The sequence below is a fragment of the Hippichthys cyanospilos genome, chromosome 2 (assembly GCF_059441005.1).
Source record: "Hippichthys cyanospilos isolate Australia breed blue-spotted pipefish chromosome 2, RoL_Hcya_1.0, whole genome shotgun sequence".
NCBI lineage: Eukaryota > Metazoa > Chordata > Actinopteri > Syngnathiformes > Syngnathidae > Hippichthys > Hippichthys cyanospilos.
In genome coordinates this window covers 5,562,398-5,583,279 of record NC_142370.1, presented here as the reverse complement: position 1 = coordinate 5,583,279, position 20,882 = coordinate 5,562,398, and the positions used below count along the sequence as shown (strand labels likewise).

General features: G+C 39.5%; 1 protein-coding gene across 9 annotated transcripts; it reads left to right on the top strand.

The window, feature by feature from the left end:
• Positions 1 to 827: 827 nt before the first annotated feature.
• On the top strand, positions 828 to 19,136 carry bin1b (bridging integrator 1b). 9 transcript variants are annotated; one of them, XM_088408322.1, is made up of 19 exons: positions 846 to 1,166; positions 6,045 to 6,125; positions 6,239 to 6,293; positions 8,722 to 8,816; positions 8,922 to 8,957; positions 9,105 to 9,200; positions 10,170 to 10,277; positions 10,688 to 10,780; positions 12,689 to 12,774; positions 13,072 to 13,147; positions 13,243 to 13,298; positions 13,375 to 13,416; positions 13,855 to 13,897; positions 14,999 to 15,091; positions 17,100 to 17,120; positions 17,290 to 17,490; positions 18,269 to 18,322; positions 18,381 to 18,482; positions 18,566 to 19,136. In XM_088408322.1, the coding sequence occupies exons 1-19, from the start codon at positions 1,077 to 1,079 to the stop codon at positions 18,665 to 18,667; spliced, it is 1,530 nt and encodes a 509-aa protein (XP_088264448.1). In that variant the 5' UTR covers positions 846 to 1,076; the 3' UTR covers positions 18,668 to 19,136. The 9 variants fall into 9 exon arrangements, with proteins under 9 accessions (XP_088264457.1, XP_088264454.1, XP_088264455.1 ...); XM_088408331.1 differs by lacking the exons at positions 8,922 to 8,957; positions 10,688 to 10,780 and adding an exon at positions 15,200 to 15,271 and having other exon boundaries at positions 828 to 1,166; XM_088408328.1 differs by lacking the exon at positions 17,290 to 17,490 and having other exon boundaries at positions 828 to 1,166.
• Positions 19,137 to 20,882: the final 1,746 nt, after the last annotated feature.

The window sequence follows — 20,882 nt, the reverse complement described above, 5'->3', positions numbered from 1 at the left end:
TTTCGGCAAAGGGGAGCTGCTCACTTGGGCAAATGTAAGTCTTGTAAATGTGGGGTTCAAAACAAAAGTGCTTCATTTGAATATGCTCAGCGTACTTTAAAGATTGCCGTTCCTGTGCTGTGCAGCATCATTCCTTTTCTGAAACTTGGACGTGACAGTGACGTATTTTGGGAGATGTTGCTGTGTATTTCAGATTTTCAGTTCATAGTAATGAGAGAGTGAGAACATATTTATTTTTTGAAAGAGGGTGGGAAATAAATGTGTAAAAATGAAGGCATTATTTCATTATGAGCATGTCCGTCTTACTGTGCAGAGATCATGGGTTTGTTTTTGACTCCAGCCTTCCTGTTTAAGTGTGCATGCTATCCCCATGCTTGTGTGGGATTTTTCTAGTTGGCCCCGTTTCATTCCCAAGATTTGGGTGAGGGTGGGGGTCTCTTCCCATCTGTGGCTCCTTCTCAAGGTTGCTCATTTTTCTCCAGATGGGATTTTGAGATTTTCCTTGCCTCACCGGGAGTTCGGTTCAGGGACTGTGCAATCTACGAAGCTCTCTGTGACTCTTTTTTTTCTCGCAAAGCCCTTTGAGACTTTTGTGATTGGATTCTATTTGAACAAACGTGACGACTCTGTAACTTGACTTGACCAGTGCCCTCTGGTGGTTTTTGCCTGCATGTGCTTCCCAATTGACTGGCCGGCAAAGTGCGAGTCAATGGGGATGGATAAAGCATGGGCCGGAAAGCCGCACACGCCAGGTGTCGCCTAATAATACCAGCAGCGCTTCGCCTTTAAGAGCAAGATGAGGAGGAAACCTAATAGGTTCACATTTAGAGTGCAAGTCTTCATGAATTAGCAGAGCAGAAGGTCTCTGTTCCACGTCCATGACACGTTCCTTCCCTTGTTCCTGTGGGCCCACACAAAATCCGGATTAAATTACGTACTGCTCCTTTAAGAAGCTCCAACAGGATTAAAGTTACGCGCAGCGAGCAAACTCTGCGTCCGTTGGCCATTACGCACACTTCGTATTCACTGGAGACGCTTGTCACTCGGAACCGCCTCAGCCCAGAACGCAGCGAGTCATGGCCGAGACTGGGAGCACTGGGAAAGGGGTCACCGCCGGCAAATTGGCCATCACGGTCCAGAAGAGGCTGAGCAGAGCGCAGGAGAAGGTACAACAAAACCTTTCACTCGTTTGTTATTTCACCTCCTGAGCTCACCTAAGGATCTTGCTCACTGTAAAGTCAATCCAGACCACAATTCAATGAGTGGATTAGGTAGTACAACATATTGCACTCTACTTCATTGGCTATTTTAAAATCGCCTTTATGACATGCGTACGGTATGCATTTGTGCGCTTCCAATTTTATTCCAGGCCGCCATTACAACAAACAAACAGACAAACAAACAAACAAACAAATAAATAAATACATGCATACACGCATACATACATACATACATACATACATACATACATACATACATACATACATGCATACATACATACATACATACATACATACATACATACATACATACATACATATGCTGTTGTGTCTGTTTTTACGACGTTTTTATTTTTCTGTACTGCACTTTGGTCAGCTGTGGTTATTTTAAAGTGCTTAACAAATGAAATTGGATTGGATTGGATTCATACATACCCTCATATTTTCATACAGTACATACAAACATACTCACATTGCTGCGTGGTCGCTACTCTTCCAGAAGAGGGAGACTAATGAAACCTCATTAAATCATATGATGAACCTCAAGTGATTTAAAGAAGAATTTTCTTTTCTTTCCTGGAGAAATTTGATATGGTTTTGATGGGGAGGTAAAATTAAATACACATTTTAAAAAAAGTTTGATTGCGTGAAGATACAAAGTCAAACATTTGCTCTCAAAAGAAAGCTTTGTCCACTGTAAAGTGCTGAAAGTACCTCAATAAAACATATATGTAAAAATCAGATTCATCAGGGGTGCCTAGTCTCTTAGCCACTTCAATCTTTATTATTATATATTAAAGTATTTAAAATATACCCACAGTTACCATGCAAGCCATCCACACTCCCTTCACAAGCTCCAGGTCGCTCACGATCTATCTAATGGGCCCATATGATAAACAAGAAACTTTTTGTTCAGTACGGAACATTAAAGTGTAGATGTCAAATGGAGAAAGCTAGCTAATTAGCTGATGTAGCAGTAGATTGTAAGGATGGATGGATGCATGGATGGATGATGATGATGGTTGAATGGATGGATGGATGGATGGATGGATAGATAGATAGATATTTTGAATTACTGATAGCGATGGGGCCCAAGGTGTTTGCTTCTATATGGACGAGCGATATCAAAAGATATAATGTAAAGTAATGGATTGGCTCAAGCAGCTTTTTGGTAGTCCCAAAGAAGGTCAGCCTTTCATCCTTCGTATGAGGGCCGGCTGTCGGACTCGTGGGGGACAGGGGGCGTTGGGGGTAGGCTGCAGCTGTCCGCTCACTGGCATCGCCTTGCAGCCACAAAAGCCCTCATTGCTCATCATTCTGAAGACACGTTAGTGAGTAAAGCAGCCAAAAGAAAACAAAGTCTTGGTGTTTTTGGGTTGTTAGGCTCTCTCCGGCCTCTGAGATGAGTCATGTGAATCTAAAACCCTGCTTGGTCTACACACTCGTCCCCCTTTCCTCGCAAGACTCTCAGTTCACCTGAGTGCCAGAAGCGGGGTGAGGGGCCGCACGTCTATGAATAGTTCCCCTACCCCTGCTTCCTCATTTTGCTCATAGCCACAAAGTGTCCGTATGTATTTTTGGCTTGCGAAATTGAACACTGGCACATTGCGGTCATGCGTGAGGCATTGAACTAGCGGATATACGGGGTTCTATTGAATAGTTTTATCTTGAAAGCAAAGCGGTTCCATTCTAAACCCTGACCTTCCTGTGTTGAGTTTGCGTGGTTTCTCTGTGCTTGTGGGGTTTTTTTTCTTTTTTTTTTCCCCCAAATTGTGGCTTCCACCCACATTTAAAATTGATGCGCCTTAGTTTAATTGAGGATCCTAAATTGTCCTTAGGTATGATTGCAAGTAGTGAAAACTAAAACAGTAACAACATTTCTGGTCAATGAGTAAAGCTAATAAACAAAATTGGTTTTCTCCACTTCCTTTCTTTATCAAGGTCCAATGACCCAAAATTGTCCCTTTCGATTCTCTTGTTTTGGTTTCCATATGGCGATGAACTCAATGCAGGGGTGTAAAACTTGCTTATCACCAATTAACAGAAAGCTGTGATTAAGTTTTCTTATAACTACAATTTCCAATCGATATCCAATTGGTTGTAAGTTTGATTTTTATCATTCATTGCTATACGAAGGTAAATAATTCCAAAGGGGCCTATAAATCTTTAATTTTCCTAGATGTGGACCCCAGGGGAAAAATATGGGCACATATACTTCTCACAAAATGTTTGGGAAATGGACTTTTGGCTTGAATTTCAGGTTGAACCTTTGTGCTCTATAACCTTTACAGGTGAACTTCTGTAAACTTTTGTTGTCAGGGAAAATATTACAATAGGTGTTTTTTTGTTTTGTTTTTTATTGGTGACCTATTCCTATTTATTTCTAAGGGTGTCCACTTGCACTTGTATGCCTTTCTATGAGTCATCCATTCTCTCTGTATGGCTGTTACCACTTGCTGTGACACTCCGTGTCCAATTCTTGTTTGAAGCCTCACAAGCTATTATTAGGTGTCATTTTGGCCATTTTGTGTCAGTTTTATATTTGTTTTATATATAAACATATATTATATATGTTTTATATATAATATGTTGTAATATAATATATATGTTTTATATATAATGTAATTACTGTAATGCATTACTTGTTGCTGTAACGCGATTACACACACAAAAATAGTAATATTTTACTGGTAGTAACGAGAGTAACGCAATGCATTACGTGTTTTTAAGGTTGAAAGCGTTGTTTTTTTCCCCCCAAATTCAGCACAAAAAAATGACATAGTAGGAGAAAATGTTATTACTATCCACCACAGCAGAGATCAGCGGGCGGCAACAGCAGACGACAGGTTGAATATGGACAATATGTACACAAGATGGACACACACGCCCATTACGTTCAGTTCGTGTTCAGACAAGAAGAATATAATTAAAGAGTAGCAGTTCACTTTGTGAAATGGCAACAGTAATTTGACAAATCATTTCGAGTGGAGCCACAGTAACGTGAATTTAGCAAAAAGAAAACTCGTGGTGGCGAGGGAGAGTGGTGATTAAACAAAGCAGGCAAAATGATCATACTCTCGCTCAGGGATGTCTCTTCCATCTCAAGAGGTTAGGAGACTTGTCGAGTGTAGAAAATATTCTGACGCTATCCACAGTGGATTCGCCGCCATTTTGAAATTAGCAATAATGACAAGGTTAAGCTAACGCTAATTTTCACGGACCAATTGCTATAGTCTTTAAACAGTTTTGCTCAATGTGTATCAAGATGAAGCATACACAAACTCATGTTAAATACAATAACGGTGATGTAGGCTAACTGCTGATGTTGGCCCCTCCCAAACCATCTACAGTATTTTTGTAAGGTCTGTCCCTAAACTAGATGGCTGAACTTGAATTTGAATATTAACAGTGAAATGCGGAAGGCACTAAGCATAAACAATGCATCACTATGCTGTGAAGCTAATTAATAAAGGGATTCAAATACAAAAAAGAAATAAAAAGGATTCTCTATCTTGTCTTGTCTTTAAGGGTTTACACTACAATACAGAGCAAATGATTTGTACTGTTTTTTTAGCCTGAAATCAACCTTCCCCTGGATGTGTAATGAGCGTGATGAGCTACATTTAGAATGGCTAATCCATCTTCCCACTTATGGTGGTGAGAGTAACATAAAAGTAATGCAGTAGTAGTGTACTGTAATGCCTTACATTTCGAATACAGTAATATTATAATGTATCTGATAACTTTGAAATTACAGTAATAACTTACAAATAATGAATTACAGTTTTAAAGTAACTTGCCCAACACTGCCCATGAGCCAAGTGAGGACAAGCAATGCATAGAGAATGAATGGATTGCTGAAGTCTCTTGTGTTCTCCCGCAGCACCAAGGTCAAGCCTCTTGGTGGCGTTAGAGGATGAAATAGGAGAGTGTATTGCAAGCTGTGGGAAAGTCCCGTATGTGGGCTTGCTGGTACTGCTCATCTGACTATGTTAGCGACCTGGTGACAAACACACCAACCAACACCTGGCTTTATCTTAAGGTCAAAGTGACAAAAAAGGCATCAGGCACATTTGTAGCATCTAACACTTGTGACAAAAGGTGGTAAATGTACTCACAATGTGTATGTAGAAGAATAAATAATAAAGATTCTACTCTTTTCCTAAAGTATAAACTAGTACTAGCATAAAAAAAAAAAACAATGGCCAAGAAATAATTGAGTGTGAAAGAAAAAACGAACAAGAAATGAAACAAACAAAAACAATCTTAATTTAAATGACCTGTTTTAATAATCCGATTTAGCATGAGATAGTGCAGCATCCATGTGTTTTTAAAAGTTGTCTTTAACACATTTTTCTTTCGATGCAACAAGAGACTATTATTTGAGTGTTTTGTTGTGTTTGTTGTATTTATATCATTCATTTATTATTTTAACTTTCTTTGTTAGCCTCTGAGTCATTTTTACAACTTAGCATGCAGCAATAGATGTTTTAAAGCACTTTATATATAAAGTTGAATTGGTTTGGAAATTGAATCCTTGTATTGGGAGTGTATTGGGCACGGTTGTGCGTGTAAGCATTTTATTTGTTTAACAATTTCACTGTATGTACCTCTACTTTGGTTGGAATACATTCTCCTCAGTTACAGAGGGGGTTACAGTTATGTGAATGAGTGCTCGTGGATATTTGTGGCCTCTCCTAAGTGAGATGTCGTGTCATCCTGGCCACCCCACTGAAAAAAATTCTTGCTACACTATGTTTACAAATACTTTGTTGCACCCTGCTGCTGGTCTGACATCGGGAAATGTGTCTCGTCGCTTTTCAGGTCTTGCAGAAACTCGGCAAAGCGGATGAGACCAGAGATGTCGTCTTTGAGGAGATGGTGGCCAACTTCAACAAGCAGATGGTCACGATCACAAGTTTTCACTCACAAAACCTATTGACATTAACAACTGCATGTCACCTTCATATTTATAATGGTAGCTTGTTTCACTGTCACTCTGACCTTTCTCACCCCAGGCAGAAGGAACCAAGTTGCAGAAGGACCTGAAAGCGTATATAACTGCAGTTAAGAGTAAGACAAAGTAGACTCTATTCAAAAGTGCATTCTAAAAACAGTTTGGTTAAAACCGAGCCTTTTTTTTTTTTTAATGTGGTTAATGAGCACTCTTATATAAGTACCAGCATGCAATACTTGCATAAAAGTACAAGTATCCTAACAGAAAATCACAGCGGTAGAAACCGCATTATGAACTTATTTGTTATTTGGGTAAAAGTTGAAGAAGCTAACATTAAGGGATACTGAACTTTGGCCATTTCCAGCATTACATGTATTGTATTTTGCCGATGATAATTAAATTGGACGGCAGGGTGAAAGACTGGTTAAATGCAGAGGCTGTGGGTTCAATTGCGGCGACAGCTTTCTTGTGTGGAGTTTGCATGTTCTACCTGTGCCTGCATGGGATTTCTCCAGGTACTCCGGTGCCCTACGATTAGCTGGCAACCAGCTCAGGGTTACCCAGTTAGCTGTGTTAGCCGGGATAGGCTCCTGCATGTCTGTGACATTAGTGAGGATAAGCAGCTAACAAAATGAATTAGTGGAGGGATAACCAAATCATTTTACATGTACAGTACAATCAATATTTATAAAAAACACATTTTAACACTTGCTGTGACTGAAAATGACATTACAGGTAACGATCGCTTCTCATCCACTTGCTGAGCCGTGATTGGTAATTACTGGCTAGGAGTACACTTTTGGTTACATTATTGGTTACTTCAGCCTTGAGCAAATGTCATTTTCAGTCAACAGCAAGTGACAAAATGTGCTTTATATATTTTTTTTATATGAATCCCAAAATACTTGATAGCTGCATCTCTACATCTCTCTCTCTCTCTCTCTCCCTCTCTCTCTCTCTCTCTCTCTCTATATATATATATATATATATATATATATATATATATATATATATATATATATATATATATATATATATATATATATATATATACATGTGTGTATATACAAAAACACTCTTTCATTGTTTTTGTTCATGTTTGCAACGAAGGAAAGGGCTTTTGAGATGTTTCAGATGCCACTAAACCAAAAAAAAAAGGGTCAAAGTCTTTCTACATCAACAAACACTACATCTACTTCTACATCTTTCTACAAAAAGCACATTTTCTCTTTTAGTCCAAAATTGCTTAGTGTCACTCAAATGACCTATTTTCAAACAGTGATTACAAAAGAACATGATTATTAAAGAATATCATACTTTCTTTTTCTAGGTCAAGAATGGAATCCAGTCTTTCAACATATGTCGACATAGCACGCAATATTTCTTGACCTTGAAAGATCTTCAAAAATGCCCAATATCGGGTGACACTCCAAGGGTTGCCTTTTTGGATAACACCTGGCACCGAAAGAGTTAAATTCTAATGGCCATTTAAAAAAAATAGCCATTAAGCATTTCTTTATTTTACATACATATAATCTGGGATTTTAGACAACTCTTTCACCAATAGATAATGGTCAAAGAAAAGAAGTGAACAGCAACTATCAGGCTGTCAACATCAAAGAGAGTAATTTGTGGCCATTAAACTGCTTTGGAAAGATAACCCGACCCACACCAGACAATATGGAGCACTCAAGTGCTGCTAGCTCGCGGCTAATTTATGCCAGACGATTTGATAATCACTGGAAACTGGCACCGTACAATCCATCATTAGAGTAAAGTCCTTATTTAGCACCCTGAATAATCAATTGAACATGGTTTTAGAACAACGTTGTGTTGACTCGGGCTGAGTCAAATTAGTCATTGGCATGACACGCTTCTGGGAACAACTTGATGATAAAAACATGGCGAGGCATTCGTGTTGTTATATTATCTGGCACGGTAAGGTTCATATTAAAGTTCTCAGTGCGTTTTTCTCCACTGTACCATATTTCTCTGAGTTCAAGTCGAGTTTTTTTTTCTCCTTCATTTTCAACCCCCATATTGAGGTGGCCGATTTATGCCCACACAGCATAATTCACCCAAACTGAAGTAAAAAATATCCGCAAGGTCGACTTGTACATGGAGAACTACAGTACTTCAAGTCAAAAACAATCGCCCAAAAAACTAGAAGAAGAATCTCCTGGGCATTCCAGTCTCACGGATTCTCGTCCCATTCCGCTTGGCTAGCTCACATTTACTTAGACATCAGGTTACCTATAGTGCTAAGCAAGCACATGATAATTAAAAGAACATTGTGAGTCAATTAAATGTCTCCATGTGCTTCTTCATCGTAACGTTGTCGTTATTTTGACCATCATCTGCTACTGGAAATGCGTGAGTAGCAAAGTCATTAGCGGGCGCTTTCATCTAGTAAAAACTTGTCAGTAGGCTGGCCTGGCCCGACTCTGGACTAGACATTTTTCTGCTTTGTGTTCGGGCATTTTATCAGCAATCATTTCTTTAGAACTGACTATCTCCCGTCATGTCTTCTCTGACACCTTCAAGCTTTGCACGAGGCGTCACGGAGGCTGCAGGACTGCCTGGCTGACATGTATGAGCCCGAGTGGTTCGGAAAAGAGGAGATGAACGCCATGGTGGAGGTGAGATTCCCATCTTTAATCTCTGCTTCTTTCCTCATCCTGTACTTAACTTCTCCACCCTTTTCTCATGCTTTAACTGCATGCGTGTGTTTCGTCCTGCTGAAGGAGATGTTAGAAAAGGAGATGGACAATAACTTGGAGGTAAAATGTAGATACGTTTGAAAAGTAGGAACTAGAATTTACTGCAAGTCCAAATCAACCACCAGAATACAGACACGGGTATATTTGAGTTTTAAATGATGCACTGTATTTTCTGCGTGTGTCTAAGTGCTTGCATGTGTTTTGTAGGACACCGACACGCTGTGGTTGGACTTTCATCAGAACATCACAGACAGCTCGATGCTGCCCATTGATTCATACCTGGCTCAGTTCCCAGATATCAAGGTGCTTAAGTGTTCTTCAATGGGTCAATATTGTGGTTGTGTTAAAAGTGTCCATTTTACAGTGAGCGCCTGTTAAATTTGTTTAGTTTTATTTTTTTTCCTCTTGGCCCGTGCCCACGAGCACCTTCATCGCTAACCCCAAATAGCTTTTCATTACAATTACAGCTGTAATTAATTATTAATATACCGGTAATTAAATACTGGTACATGTAATCAATATACATCATTATGAATTATTAGTACAGTATTAACAGACCCTTCTGATTAATATTGCATTAGTGGAAAATGAAATAAGCTGCAAAATCCACCAGTTTTGATCCATTTCAGACGGCGGCCATTTTGCTCACTTACTGTCAACTAAAAATGCCGTGACAGTTGCTCAGGGCTAAATAACCACCAATCAGAGCTCACCTTGTGAATGTCCCCTGAGCAAATGAGATGTCGTTTTCGATTGACAACAAATGGCAAAATGGTTGCACATGTGATGGAGTAAAAACAGGTAGTGTTTATTTCATATTCCACATACACAATAAATACCAGAGTTTATTTACTTCCACTGGAATGGATTTTACAGGGTTTTTTTATGTTTTTTTTTTTATTTTAATCTAAATACTGTACAGTATTGAAAACAAATATTGTAGATATCAGTTAAAATTAGATTTAAAAAAATCCAATTGTGCGGGACACAACCAGACACCCCCACTGCAATTGCAATTAAACATTTCTGCGTTTATGTATTTAATAGACACAAGCAATACATTGTTATGTATTAGAATAAAATATACCAGATATATTGATGTAAATTTGTTGATCTTATGTGTTAGCCTTACTGTAAAATTTGAAAGGGAAATGATCCAGAGCGCAATAAACAGGGCTTAACTGCACATTTTGGACATGAGATTGCGGTTTTGAGGAAGGGTATCGTCCACTAGCTAATGAGCCCTTGTTAACTCTCCTGCATCCCCTACAGGCTCGTATTGCAAAGCGGGACCGTAAAATGGTGGACTTCGACAGCGCCAGGCACCACTTTGCCTCTTTACAGAAGGGCAAGAAAAAGGACGAGGCCAAGATTGCCAAGGTAACCGCATCAGCGTGTACTGTTTTCACTCAAAAACATCTTTTTCTATATGTGTCCTGCGACTGGCTGGCGACCAGTCTACGATACACCCTGCCTCTTGCCCCGACCGCAAGTCAAGACAGTCTGTTCACATCTACGGCATCACAGAGTCGTTCAATTGTTTGGTTGCGGCAGTACAGTCACTCTTTCAATGCATTGTTACATATTCGAATGTTCTTTATTAAAACCTTACTAACATGATTGCCTCTGTTTGGAATGATTATTTTTTGTTGGCTTTTGTCTTGTTCCCTCTTGTGGTTGCTCCTGCATGTTACCAAACTCCCACTTCCTCTCCTCTTGGCCCTTGACCCCCCCCCCCCCCCCCCCCCCCCCCCTTTCTTCTTTTTGAATGGCATGGTGTGTGTGGCCAGCCTGCAGCCCTGTTGGAGATGGCGGCGCCAAGCTGGGCTCAGGGTTTGCTCTCAGCCCACCAGGTGGCTCAGACTAACCTCTCCTACAACCAGGTGATGAATGACCCTAAATTAAAATGTATAGAGCAGGGGTTCTCAACATTTTTGGAGTCATCATTTAAGCCAAACATAAGTGCCCTTTTTATTCAACAACATATTCAATTTGACAACAAGAATATTTGTTACTTTTCAGCTATTCTGAAGTTTAGAAAATTAACAACTGGGTCTAGCACGCCTCCTTATAACAAACTGGTCAGTTTCTCCCCCAAAGAGTTGTTGACAATTATTCAGTCAATAACAGCAATAAGATCAAATGTCACTTAAGCTTTGCTGGCTTCATCACCTTGTTAGCAAACACCTTTAGACAAAACACATATTTTGACAAATTTAAAAATTATTATATTGAAGGGTTGAATTCATTGCTTTATTGACGAGTCATGAATTATTTCACAATTTAATATGAAATAAAATGAAATGAACATACACACACACACGCATACACATACAGCTCTCTCTAATTTATTTTGTAAAACAGTAAAGAAATAAAATTACATCAAACAGAACTCAGGTAAGTCCCATATGCTTACTAAATGTAGAAAAATTACTTAGGTTAAATCAGTCATATAACTGAATTCCAAATTATATTCCTTCGATACAAAATGTTAATTAGATGCAAACGAGTATGATTATAAATGCAACACATTTGCATGTGCTAACATTTACTAAAAGGAAAACCTAGCACAAATCAAAATGCTGACAAGCCAAACATATAGAGGGCAACACTGTATAATACGCTAGGATATATATATATATATATATATATATATATATATATATATATATATATATATATATATATATATATATATATATATATATACAACAAAGCACAAATCTGTAACTGTTGAAACATAAACAAACATAAACAAAATCATGTTCAAAACACCCAAATTATTTCACGGACACCCTGCACTTAGGTCACGGACCCCCGGGGGTCCGCGAACCCCACTTTGATTCACGAAGAAAGAACAAAAGCCCATTACAAAAGAGGAAACACAATTGCAAGTTAGGAATCCCGAAACAAAAAAAAGCAAACAAGAAAATTAATGGCAAACAAAAAATAAAAACACATTACAAAAGACACTATCAAACAAAAACACAAAAACCAAAGACTTTGCAAACCAAACAAAAAAGCACATTACTAGAGACAAAACAAGTGCAAAACAGGAACCACAAGTAAATGAAAAAAGCACACACATTACAAAAAAGGAGCACACCAACCAAAGTTAAGCACACATTTTGCTCGCAACTGATCGGATGCTGTTATGCTGTTCCAAACAGCCACAGTTAAGTCTCACAACAGGGAATTCCGCATCAAATCATGATGGGGTTTCTGAAGATAAATGTCTGGTCTCCTTCATTTGTGTTGAACTCCAGCATGTTCTGCAGTTTTCTCTCCCCAACACACCTGATTCGAATGATTCGCTTATTACCAAGCTCTGCAGGAGCTTGAAAATGATCCTAATCATTTGAATCAGGTGTGATTGATAGAGAAGTTTTGCAAACATGCAGGATACCGGCTCTCGAGGACTGGAGTTCGACTGACATATTCTAAAAAAAATTGTTTGGAGGTAATTTTTTCCAAACAGTGGAGAGTTTTTGGCGGTTCCACCCAAAACACATCATGGAGCTCGTCAGGTCAGTGATACAGTCTTATGGAAATGTCTTTAGGTTTTTCTCGTCTTTGATGCGTGCGTCTGACAGTATTTCATTACCTGTGCGTTGCTGGGTCAATTGCCCAAATATAACGTGACATTTTCATTTGGATTGTGCATATTGCATGCATGTTGCATGCTATTATATAAATGAAAATTAATATCCATCACTGGATCATACTGATTTAGAGTTATGGATCATTTTGTATGTGTGTGTGTGTGTGTGTTTGTGTGTGTGTGTGTGTAGGCCGAGGAGGAGCTGGGTCGCTCTCAAAAGATTTTCGAAGAGCTGAACGTGGAATTACAAGACCAGCTTCCAGTGCTGTGGGACAGGTGAAACATCTAAACATTCCAGAATTGTACCTTGATTGAACTGTTTATTTTGTAACTTAATTACACTAAACTGCAGTAATAGTAAAAAAGCTAGCAGCACAACAGCCACCCAAGCTTAAGGGTTAGTACTCAAAATTCTGGTTTAAAGTACAAAGCAAAAAAACAAACAAATCAAAAACAGTAAATTAGAGCAGTCATAGGTCAAGGTACTGCATTTATAACCATTCAAGCTGACTAATACTGTATGTGTGTGTGTGTGTGTGTGTGTGTGTCTTGTGTGTGTTTACGCATGGTAAGTCGTGTTGGCGTCTATGTTAACACATTCCAGAGTCTGGCGGATCATCAAGAGAAGTTCCACAAAGAGATGAGCAAGGTGAGACACCGTGAACCTCTCTTGCTTTCCTTTCCATTCGCTGATCAGTGCTCCTTCCTTCATCCGTCTTCACGATTTTTCTTCCTCATCCTTAGCTGAGTCAAAACCTCAATGACATCATGACCAAACTTGAAGAGCAGAGGCAGATCAAGTAAGTCGATCCGGTTTTAGAGGTTTTCACCCTAATATGTCGAACCTTAGAGCAATGTCCCTGGCCCCTACTGTAGAAAAGATGGTGCAGCAGCCAAGGCAGGAGACAAGGCAAAAAGGTAAAGTGCTGCATGGCTGCTGCATGCATTTCCTGCAACACTTGCCCAGATTTCCATTCTTATGTTTTAGAGTGGGTGTCCCAATTGAAGTTAACCGTCAAGCTAAACATGAAATAAATAAAATGATGTGTGGCTTGACAAAACTCTGCTAGCTTAACACAATACTAAATGATGTTGACAGGCTAAAGAATACGATTGATGTCACAACACTTGAAATAACAGATATTTGAAGACAAAATTCTGGAAGTACAAATGTATACTGGCAATATAACAATACTCCCAGGTATATATTGTTAATTGTACAGGGGATTTGCGGACATCTTCTTCATTTACAAAGGCAATCGCCACAATATTTGCGACAGTGATTGTGTGATGTCATTTCGCAGGTACACGGTTGCACCTTTGTGTCACTTATCTCCTTCTGTCTTTGTGTTGCAGCGAGGAAGCCAACCACAGCCAGGAAGCTAGCTCGCCACCAATGGTAGCGAAAAAAACAAAACAAAAACCCTTTCCTTCTCAAACTTTCAAATTTGATTTGATTTATTTTCTCTTATTGTTGCCAACCAAAATTTGAAATACAGTTATGAGTATTGCAGTACATTAGGGACCTGCACCATTTGAACAAGCTGAATAGCAAGGCTCCACCTTAAGTTTGGTTCTTTGGTGCCGTGGTAAATTTCTTTACCGCTTGTAGCGGTTCCGGCCCAGCTGCGTTCCCGGAATCTGCCGTGAGCCAATGCTGGCTGGTGATGAAAATGAAGACCTCTTGGACTCAGGCGTCTTGATTGGAAAAACATGTATTCTATAGTTTCATAGTGCTGATGTTGAAGCAGGCTGGTTCACAAGGTCAAAAGCCCACATGGCTTTTTGTTCTTGTCTTAAAACCCTCTATCTCCTTCTTTACTACTCAAATTACATGTCGTAGTCCACCTCTGCCAAATGTGGCGCCTGACCATTCGTCAAGTGGCCAGGGGTCCAGTAACCCCCATCCCCTCAGGCTGGCCCAAGAGGAATGCCTTTGTCCTCTGTTATCTGACTGACAAAAACTTTCTTAATGAGACTTTAGCAAAATACTAAAGAAATTAATACAAGTAAATGGACATCCCAAAATACACTTCAGTGCCAATACACTCCGGACGGATGTTTGCATTGGTAATGTGTTAGCAGCACTGCAGCTAGTGACAATTTCATAAAAGCAGGCCTGAATTCTTGACTGCAAGGTAGACAACAGGACACTGCATTACAGAGGAAAGTAACTATTAAATAACCAGGAATACAGATCAAGATCAAAGACAACTTCCAAAAGTATGACCAGCATAACACCCTACAGTTTTTGATGTTTTGACTCGCCTTGTCCTGTATAGTATTTATGTATGGATTTCTTACATTCACTGTGTGTTTTTATATAACACAGTGAAATTTTAGTTTAAAAATAACAAAAAAAATAGTGTAGTTATTTTAATCGATTAATATTATTTAAATTCAATCTCTGCCGGCCCATATCAACTTGATTTTAATGGATTCAGTCAAGGTCCCGCTGTATACTGATGAATGTGCTTCTGCATGTGCACGTGTTTGGAAGAGGCCCAGCCAGTTACCCAGCCGTCCTCCGCAGCATGAAGAGTCTCTGGATGACAGCGTGTCTGACATTAACACAGAGTCCGCAACGGCACAGGTCAGCAGATACACTGTAGTTGGAGCGAGCCCTCGTAACGTGCCAGATGTTTCGTATCCCGCCCTAACCCCTGTGTGCGCCCACGTGTATGGGTATCCGTGTGGGCAGTCTGAGCCCTCGGCATGGGCCAACCTGCTGGATTTGGAATTTTTACCCCTCATCACATGTCCAGTTGCCCAGGTGGGTTAAGGTTAGCCAGGGAGTCTGACCACAACTGCACACAACTTGAGACTGTCAAACAGGTTACTTGTAGAACTGCAAGTGACTAAAATCACTCACAGTTTGAGCTAAGAGAGGTGGGTACTTCATCAGCACTGACACTGTCCGTGGCTGACTTCGGCTCATTTTACCAATAGTCCGATGAATGATGGGAATGCTAAAAAAAATCAAATAAATAATAATAATAATAATAAAAATAATAATAATAATAATAATAATAATAATACACACAAACGGTTGAATTAAAGTTGTCAGAAGTGCAATTTTCATCGGGCATTGTAATAGTCGAGATAGACATTACGTCAGATGTTCTTCAGATGGCCATCAGTCCACCACACTCCTTTTTGCTTACTGAAATAGTAGTCAAGAACTTATGTCACTCTACAGTCAGTGACCATATGTCACTTTGCAGTACCACTAAGCAGTGGAGAAGTATATTCAGTTGAGTAAATAAACTGTGTTGGTTCAGTTCACCAGTTGTCAACACAGCTGACTTTACTGGAGATTCATTTGTAGTTGCTGCGTTTCTTAGTCCTTGTTTCATGAACCAAAACGTGTACTGTACACAGTCTCGCTGACCAAAAGTTAAAAGTAAAGTGAAAACTAAGTGTTAAGAGATTTTTCATGGTTGTTTTTGCTCTTTAGATATGGTTTACATGAAGAAATTGCTTGCTGAAAAGAGCATTCTGGGATGCATTTCTACTGCAAGGAGCTCACGCTTCCAAGTAAATCCATGGCTGCACAAATTTGCATGCTTTCTCTGGATGGCTCTTGGCTAGGAAATGCAAGATAGAGTTTTTTTTTAATTTCTTAAGTGTGTTGTTTTAGTAAATTCAAGCTCGGCAATACTTTGTTTTACTTGTAGTGTCTGTGACAGATGAAATTTAGACAAATTTGGACGAAAAACCTTTTCTATACTTGTTCTATACTTGTTTATGAATGCAAGGCATGATAAAGCCATCCAGTGGACTTGATTGGTAATTGCGTTCTCGTCCCAGATGCAGTTCGATCAACAGCTTAGCGTGAAAGCCCTTAGTTGACTTACTGTTTTTTGTTTCAAATGCAGTACAACATTAGTTACAGACATTGGGTTAACTTTAAGTGTAAGCACAAAAATAGAAAAAAAAATAGTTTAAGTGCAGTCTGACTTACATGGTTGGGAGTGGGGCGGGGGTGTCTATGAATGGTGCGACGGAACTTGACGGCCCGGCCGTTGGCGGACGATTACAATTTTCAGCGTGAAAAAAATGGCAGACTGATGATGACGTAAGCGGGGTGGGGCACCGACGACTGTTGGAACAGCAAAAAAAAATGTAAGTTGCCCACCTCTGTTTATTTTTACACATTTATATCAATTTTAGTGTCATGCAGAGGTTGAATAAACTAAAAAGCCTAATAGTTCATTGAATCAGACCATTTTTTATTCATTTTTTTAACTTTTATTTCAGTTTTAGTGTCAACATCTGCATAAGTTGACAAAACTAACAAGCCTATTCTGACAAAAGAGGGAAAAAGTACACATCTTCTTACAGCGGTATTATTCAGTGCGATGTCATAAAAATAAGTACTCAAGAAAAGTACAAATATTCCAGGTATTATATTAAAGACAGTCATTAAGTGTTTGTTTTTGTTAACTTCCCACCCCTGCAAGCCTGATGCTATCCCACCCCCACATGCACACAAAGATTGGTGTGTTACTTTTGATAAGCTGTATGTCACATCCATTTAACATCATTTAGCTCATAACACTTGATTAAGCTGCTTTGTTTGTCTTTACTGCTGCATGAAGGCATCATCTTGGGACTCGTGGGTAAGCTCGGTCTCCCTTCTTTTGAATATTCAAGCAGTGTACTTTGTACTTTAAGTTGCGTTCTCCTCTTCTGCATGTTGCAACTCATCTACTAAACATCCCCCGCGAACATGCTTTCGTCTGTTGCTTCCAAATCCTCTGCAATGCTTCATGACCTTTGACCCGAAAGCATGACCAGGCTGTTGCCGAGGAAGATGAACAGTCACCTACGCAGGGTCAGGGTAAATGGCAGTATAGTGAAGGAGACTCCCAGAGTGACACGCAGCCCCAATGGGGTGAAAACCGTCATGAGTTGTACACTGAGCCCACTTGGTCCGATGATGGTGCCGATGGGGGTCAGGGGGGCTGGGCCCATGATGAACAAGTGCAGGTAGGACCTCATCAAACGGGGGTCACTTTTCAATGGGCTCCTGTGTAAAACTTAGACTGAAATTCAAGGATCACATTCAAAGTCACATCCAGTGTTACCCCATTTAGTTACTTACTGTTTGGCATTCATATATTCATCTTTTTGTAACAAGGTCAAAACAATAAAGATTAACCATTTCGAGACACCTTGGTTCAGAGGAACTATGTTGACGTAAGTTGAATATCTTCCTTTTAGACAAAAGGAATGTATTTGCCACCATTGTGTGGCAGTTTGCTAAGGAACTACGTTCAAATGAGTTGAGGGTTGGCATTTTTACAGAAGTGGTGCTTGCCACCCCTTTGTGCTATTTTGGAACCATTAAACTACAATGAAGTGCGTTGAGTGCTTTTTCAGACAAAATTCATTGTCACCACCCTATTGCATGTTTTGCCAAGGGACTATGTCGAGTGATATAAAATTATTCAAGGCCGGGGACGTATTTTTATCGTAAGTACATTAAGGACATTAAATCCCAGATAATTAAGCGTTAAATCAATACTTAAGTATCTGAGATTGAATATCTGGACTCTTAAAATACGTCCCTGGCATTGAATGAATTAAATGTGGGAATTTGTGAATGCCAAACCACAAATATGTGGTGGTGGTGACTTTTAGAATAGTAGTCAACTTTTTACTGACGTTTGGTAAACCCGACATGTTTTATTCATCCTTTTTTTTGTAACTTGTTTCCTAGATTCTTCTCAAGTAACGCAGACATGACTTGTTTCTTTTCTGTCAGGGTTCTGAATCCAACAGCTCAGACTACAAGCTCCCTCCTGGATTCCTCTACAAGGTGAGCATCACATGTGCTTCCTGGGAAATTTTGTACTGACTCCAATGTCGTGCCGCAGGTCAAAGCTGTCCACGAATATGCTGCCACTGACGGGGACGAACTGGAGCTGAATGTTGGAGACGTCGTGCTCGTTTTGGCCTTTGACAATCCAGACGAGCAAGTCAGTGACGTCCACCCAGAATTGTTTGACGCACCGGTATGCGTGTGGCTACTCTAATGTCAGTTTTTTGCGTGTTTTCATAGGATGACGGCTGGCTCATGGGTGTGCAGGAAACTCTCTGGATACGTGACAAGAATATTTCATCCAAGGGGGTCTTCCCTGAGAATTTCACGCAGAAGCTTTGAAGTTCACTCCCCCTTTAGAGGTGCTTACTGAGTTATTTGGAATAAAACATGAATTATGAAATGATTCTCTTGTCAGCTTGAAAATGGTGTCCTATACAAACGTAAGAACTCATTCAGGAACAAACGTCAGCTGAATGCTTTTGTAAGTCAATTCCCAGAAGGGATCTGTCTTTGTGAAGTTATTATTCTCTGTGATTTATGGTCAATTGTTTTGAATTCACCCACCAATATTGGTAACAGGTGAGCAGGACAGGGACTAATGCAGTCTGTCAGTGACAGACTGAAGGTTGCATAAAAAGTACAAGTGTCTCACAGGTGACAGCGAAGCAATTTGTGTCCAATCAGAGCCCTGAAGAAATCATGCACTATCATTCTTTTTTTTGAATGGCACGAGTTACGGGAATGTTCATTTGAGTGACAACCTCCATTATTAGTCATATTATTCTCATTAAAGATTGATTAAACCTGTCATGCTGTGTGTTTATTACAAATGCATCTTTTTGATGGAGGGTTGACAAAAGGTGACACAATAATACAGCACCAATAGTTAATCTAATGGTTGAACACCATCCATTTTGGAATGACTTGAAATGAACGGGTAAATAAAAGAATTAGGGCACAGTCATAAATCAGATGAATACAGCCCAAACCAGGAGACGCTGGAAAGACTATATCTCGTCTGACCTGGGAACACCTGGGGATCCCCCATTGGAGCTGGTGAACTGGCTCGGATAAATGACAGTATTACTTGTTTGAAAAGATATTTATTAATAACCCAAATTATTTCACAGACCCCTGCAGTCAGGCCATGGACCCCACTTTCAGAAACACTGCTCTATACCATAACTTTGTATTCTTAAATTCACTGCATATCATGAAATTTGTTGCACAATGACCTGTTCTAGCACTTAAGTGAAATCACTTTCAAGTTGTTCACCATGCACATGTGAAAAAAATGAACTAGTATTAATAGTAATAATTAATAAACAATTTTTAAAAATGGCCTTTACTTGACAGGAATGAGGAAGGCGGGTTGAACAAAATGTGCTGTCTTGCTAGGACAACCCTGACTGTCACAACAAATTTAAAGCTGTCAAACATGAGCTCAAATTAGTAATGTGTTTTCACATCTACTCTTGGTCCTTCTTTTGGAGTCCGTACAGGTCCGTTTTGAATCTTTCCATGCTTGCAATATACTGATTTTGGAATGAAGCGGATTATAACCCCCAAAATGAAATTCCGCTGTCTGAGGGTGTTCCACATCCATGAATGGTGAAAGGTGCCCAAACACTTGTCAAGGATCTACAAATTGCTGTAAATGGAGAGCAATTCCGTTTGTTTGAGATTGTTAGACTAATTGTCCTCCAACAGGAGGTGTGCAGTGCAAGTCAACAAAAAGTAACCACGGAAGCGGAATGTCGACTGTTACTAGGCTACCTTGGAAGGCCCTACTCAAACATGCAATAGTCACTGGAACAAACAGCTCCAAATTTGTTTGTTTTTTGTTTTTTTTTTTGGTTTCAATTTTTTTAATTCAATAGAAAGTACAGACACAATTTTCTTTCCACACAAAGTGCAGACCGTTGGTGCAGACCAGTGGTTCTCAAAGTGGGGTCCGTGGCCTGACTGCAGGGGGTCTGTGAAATAAGTTGGGTGTTTTGGAACTTTAGTTTATCTATTAACAGTAACAGATTTGTGCCCTGTTCGGTTTAGTCTTTGTTTTTTGGCGCCGTCTCTGGCGGCTGTTGATAGTGAATCGACAGAGTGCTGTCTGTCTACCCAACTCAACCAGTTGAATATATATTTTAAAAATTTAATAATTTTAAAATTTGTCACAATGCATCATGTGTCTAAAATTGCTTGCCAACGAGGCGATGAAGCCAGCAAAGCTAATTCTATTTTTGTTTGTTATAACGAGGGAATTTGCCATTTTTATTTTCTAAACTTCAGTATAGCGGAAAAGTAAAAAATATACTTATTTTCAAATTGAATCTGTTGGTGGACAAAAAGCGCTCTTATGTTTGGCCTAAATGTTTTGTTTTGTTTTTCCCCCCACAAACATTTGCGATGGGGGTCCTTGGGATATTTGCTTCCTTAAAAGGGGTCCTTGACTCCAAAAAGTTTGAGAACACCTGCTTTTGACCTTTAAGTTCCTCATCTCACTGTGTCCCATTTTCTTGTTTGTAAATAAAGACATGTTAAATGAGCCAGATTA

Coding starts and splice junctions, on each gene's coding strand:
- bin1b (XM_088408322.1), top strand. CDS start 1,077: ATGGCCGAGACTGGGAGCACTGGGAAAGGGGTCACCGCCGGCAAATTG. Junction 13,148..13,242: donor TCCACAAAGAGATGAGCAAG/GTGAGACACCGT, acceptor CCTCATCCTTAG/CTGAGTCAAAACCTCAATGA. Junction 13,898..14,998: donor AAGCTAGCTCGCCACCAATG/GTAGCGAAAAAA, acceptor CGTGTTTGGAAG/AGGCCCAGCCAGTTACCCAG.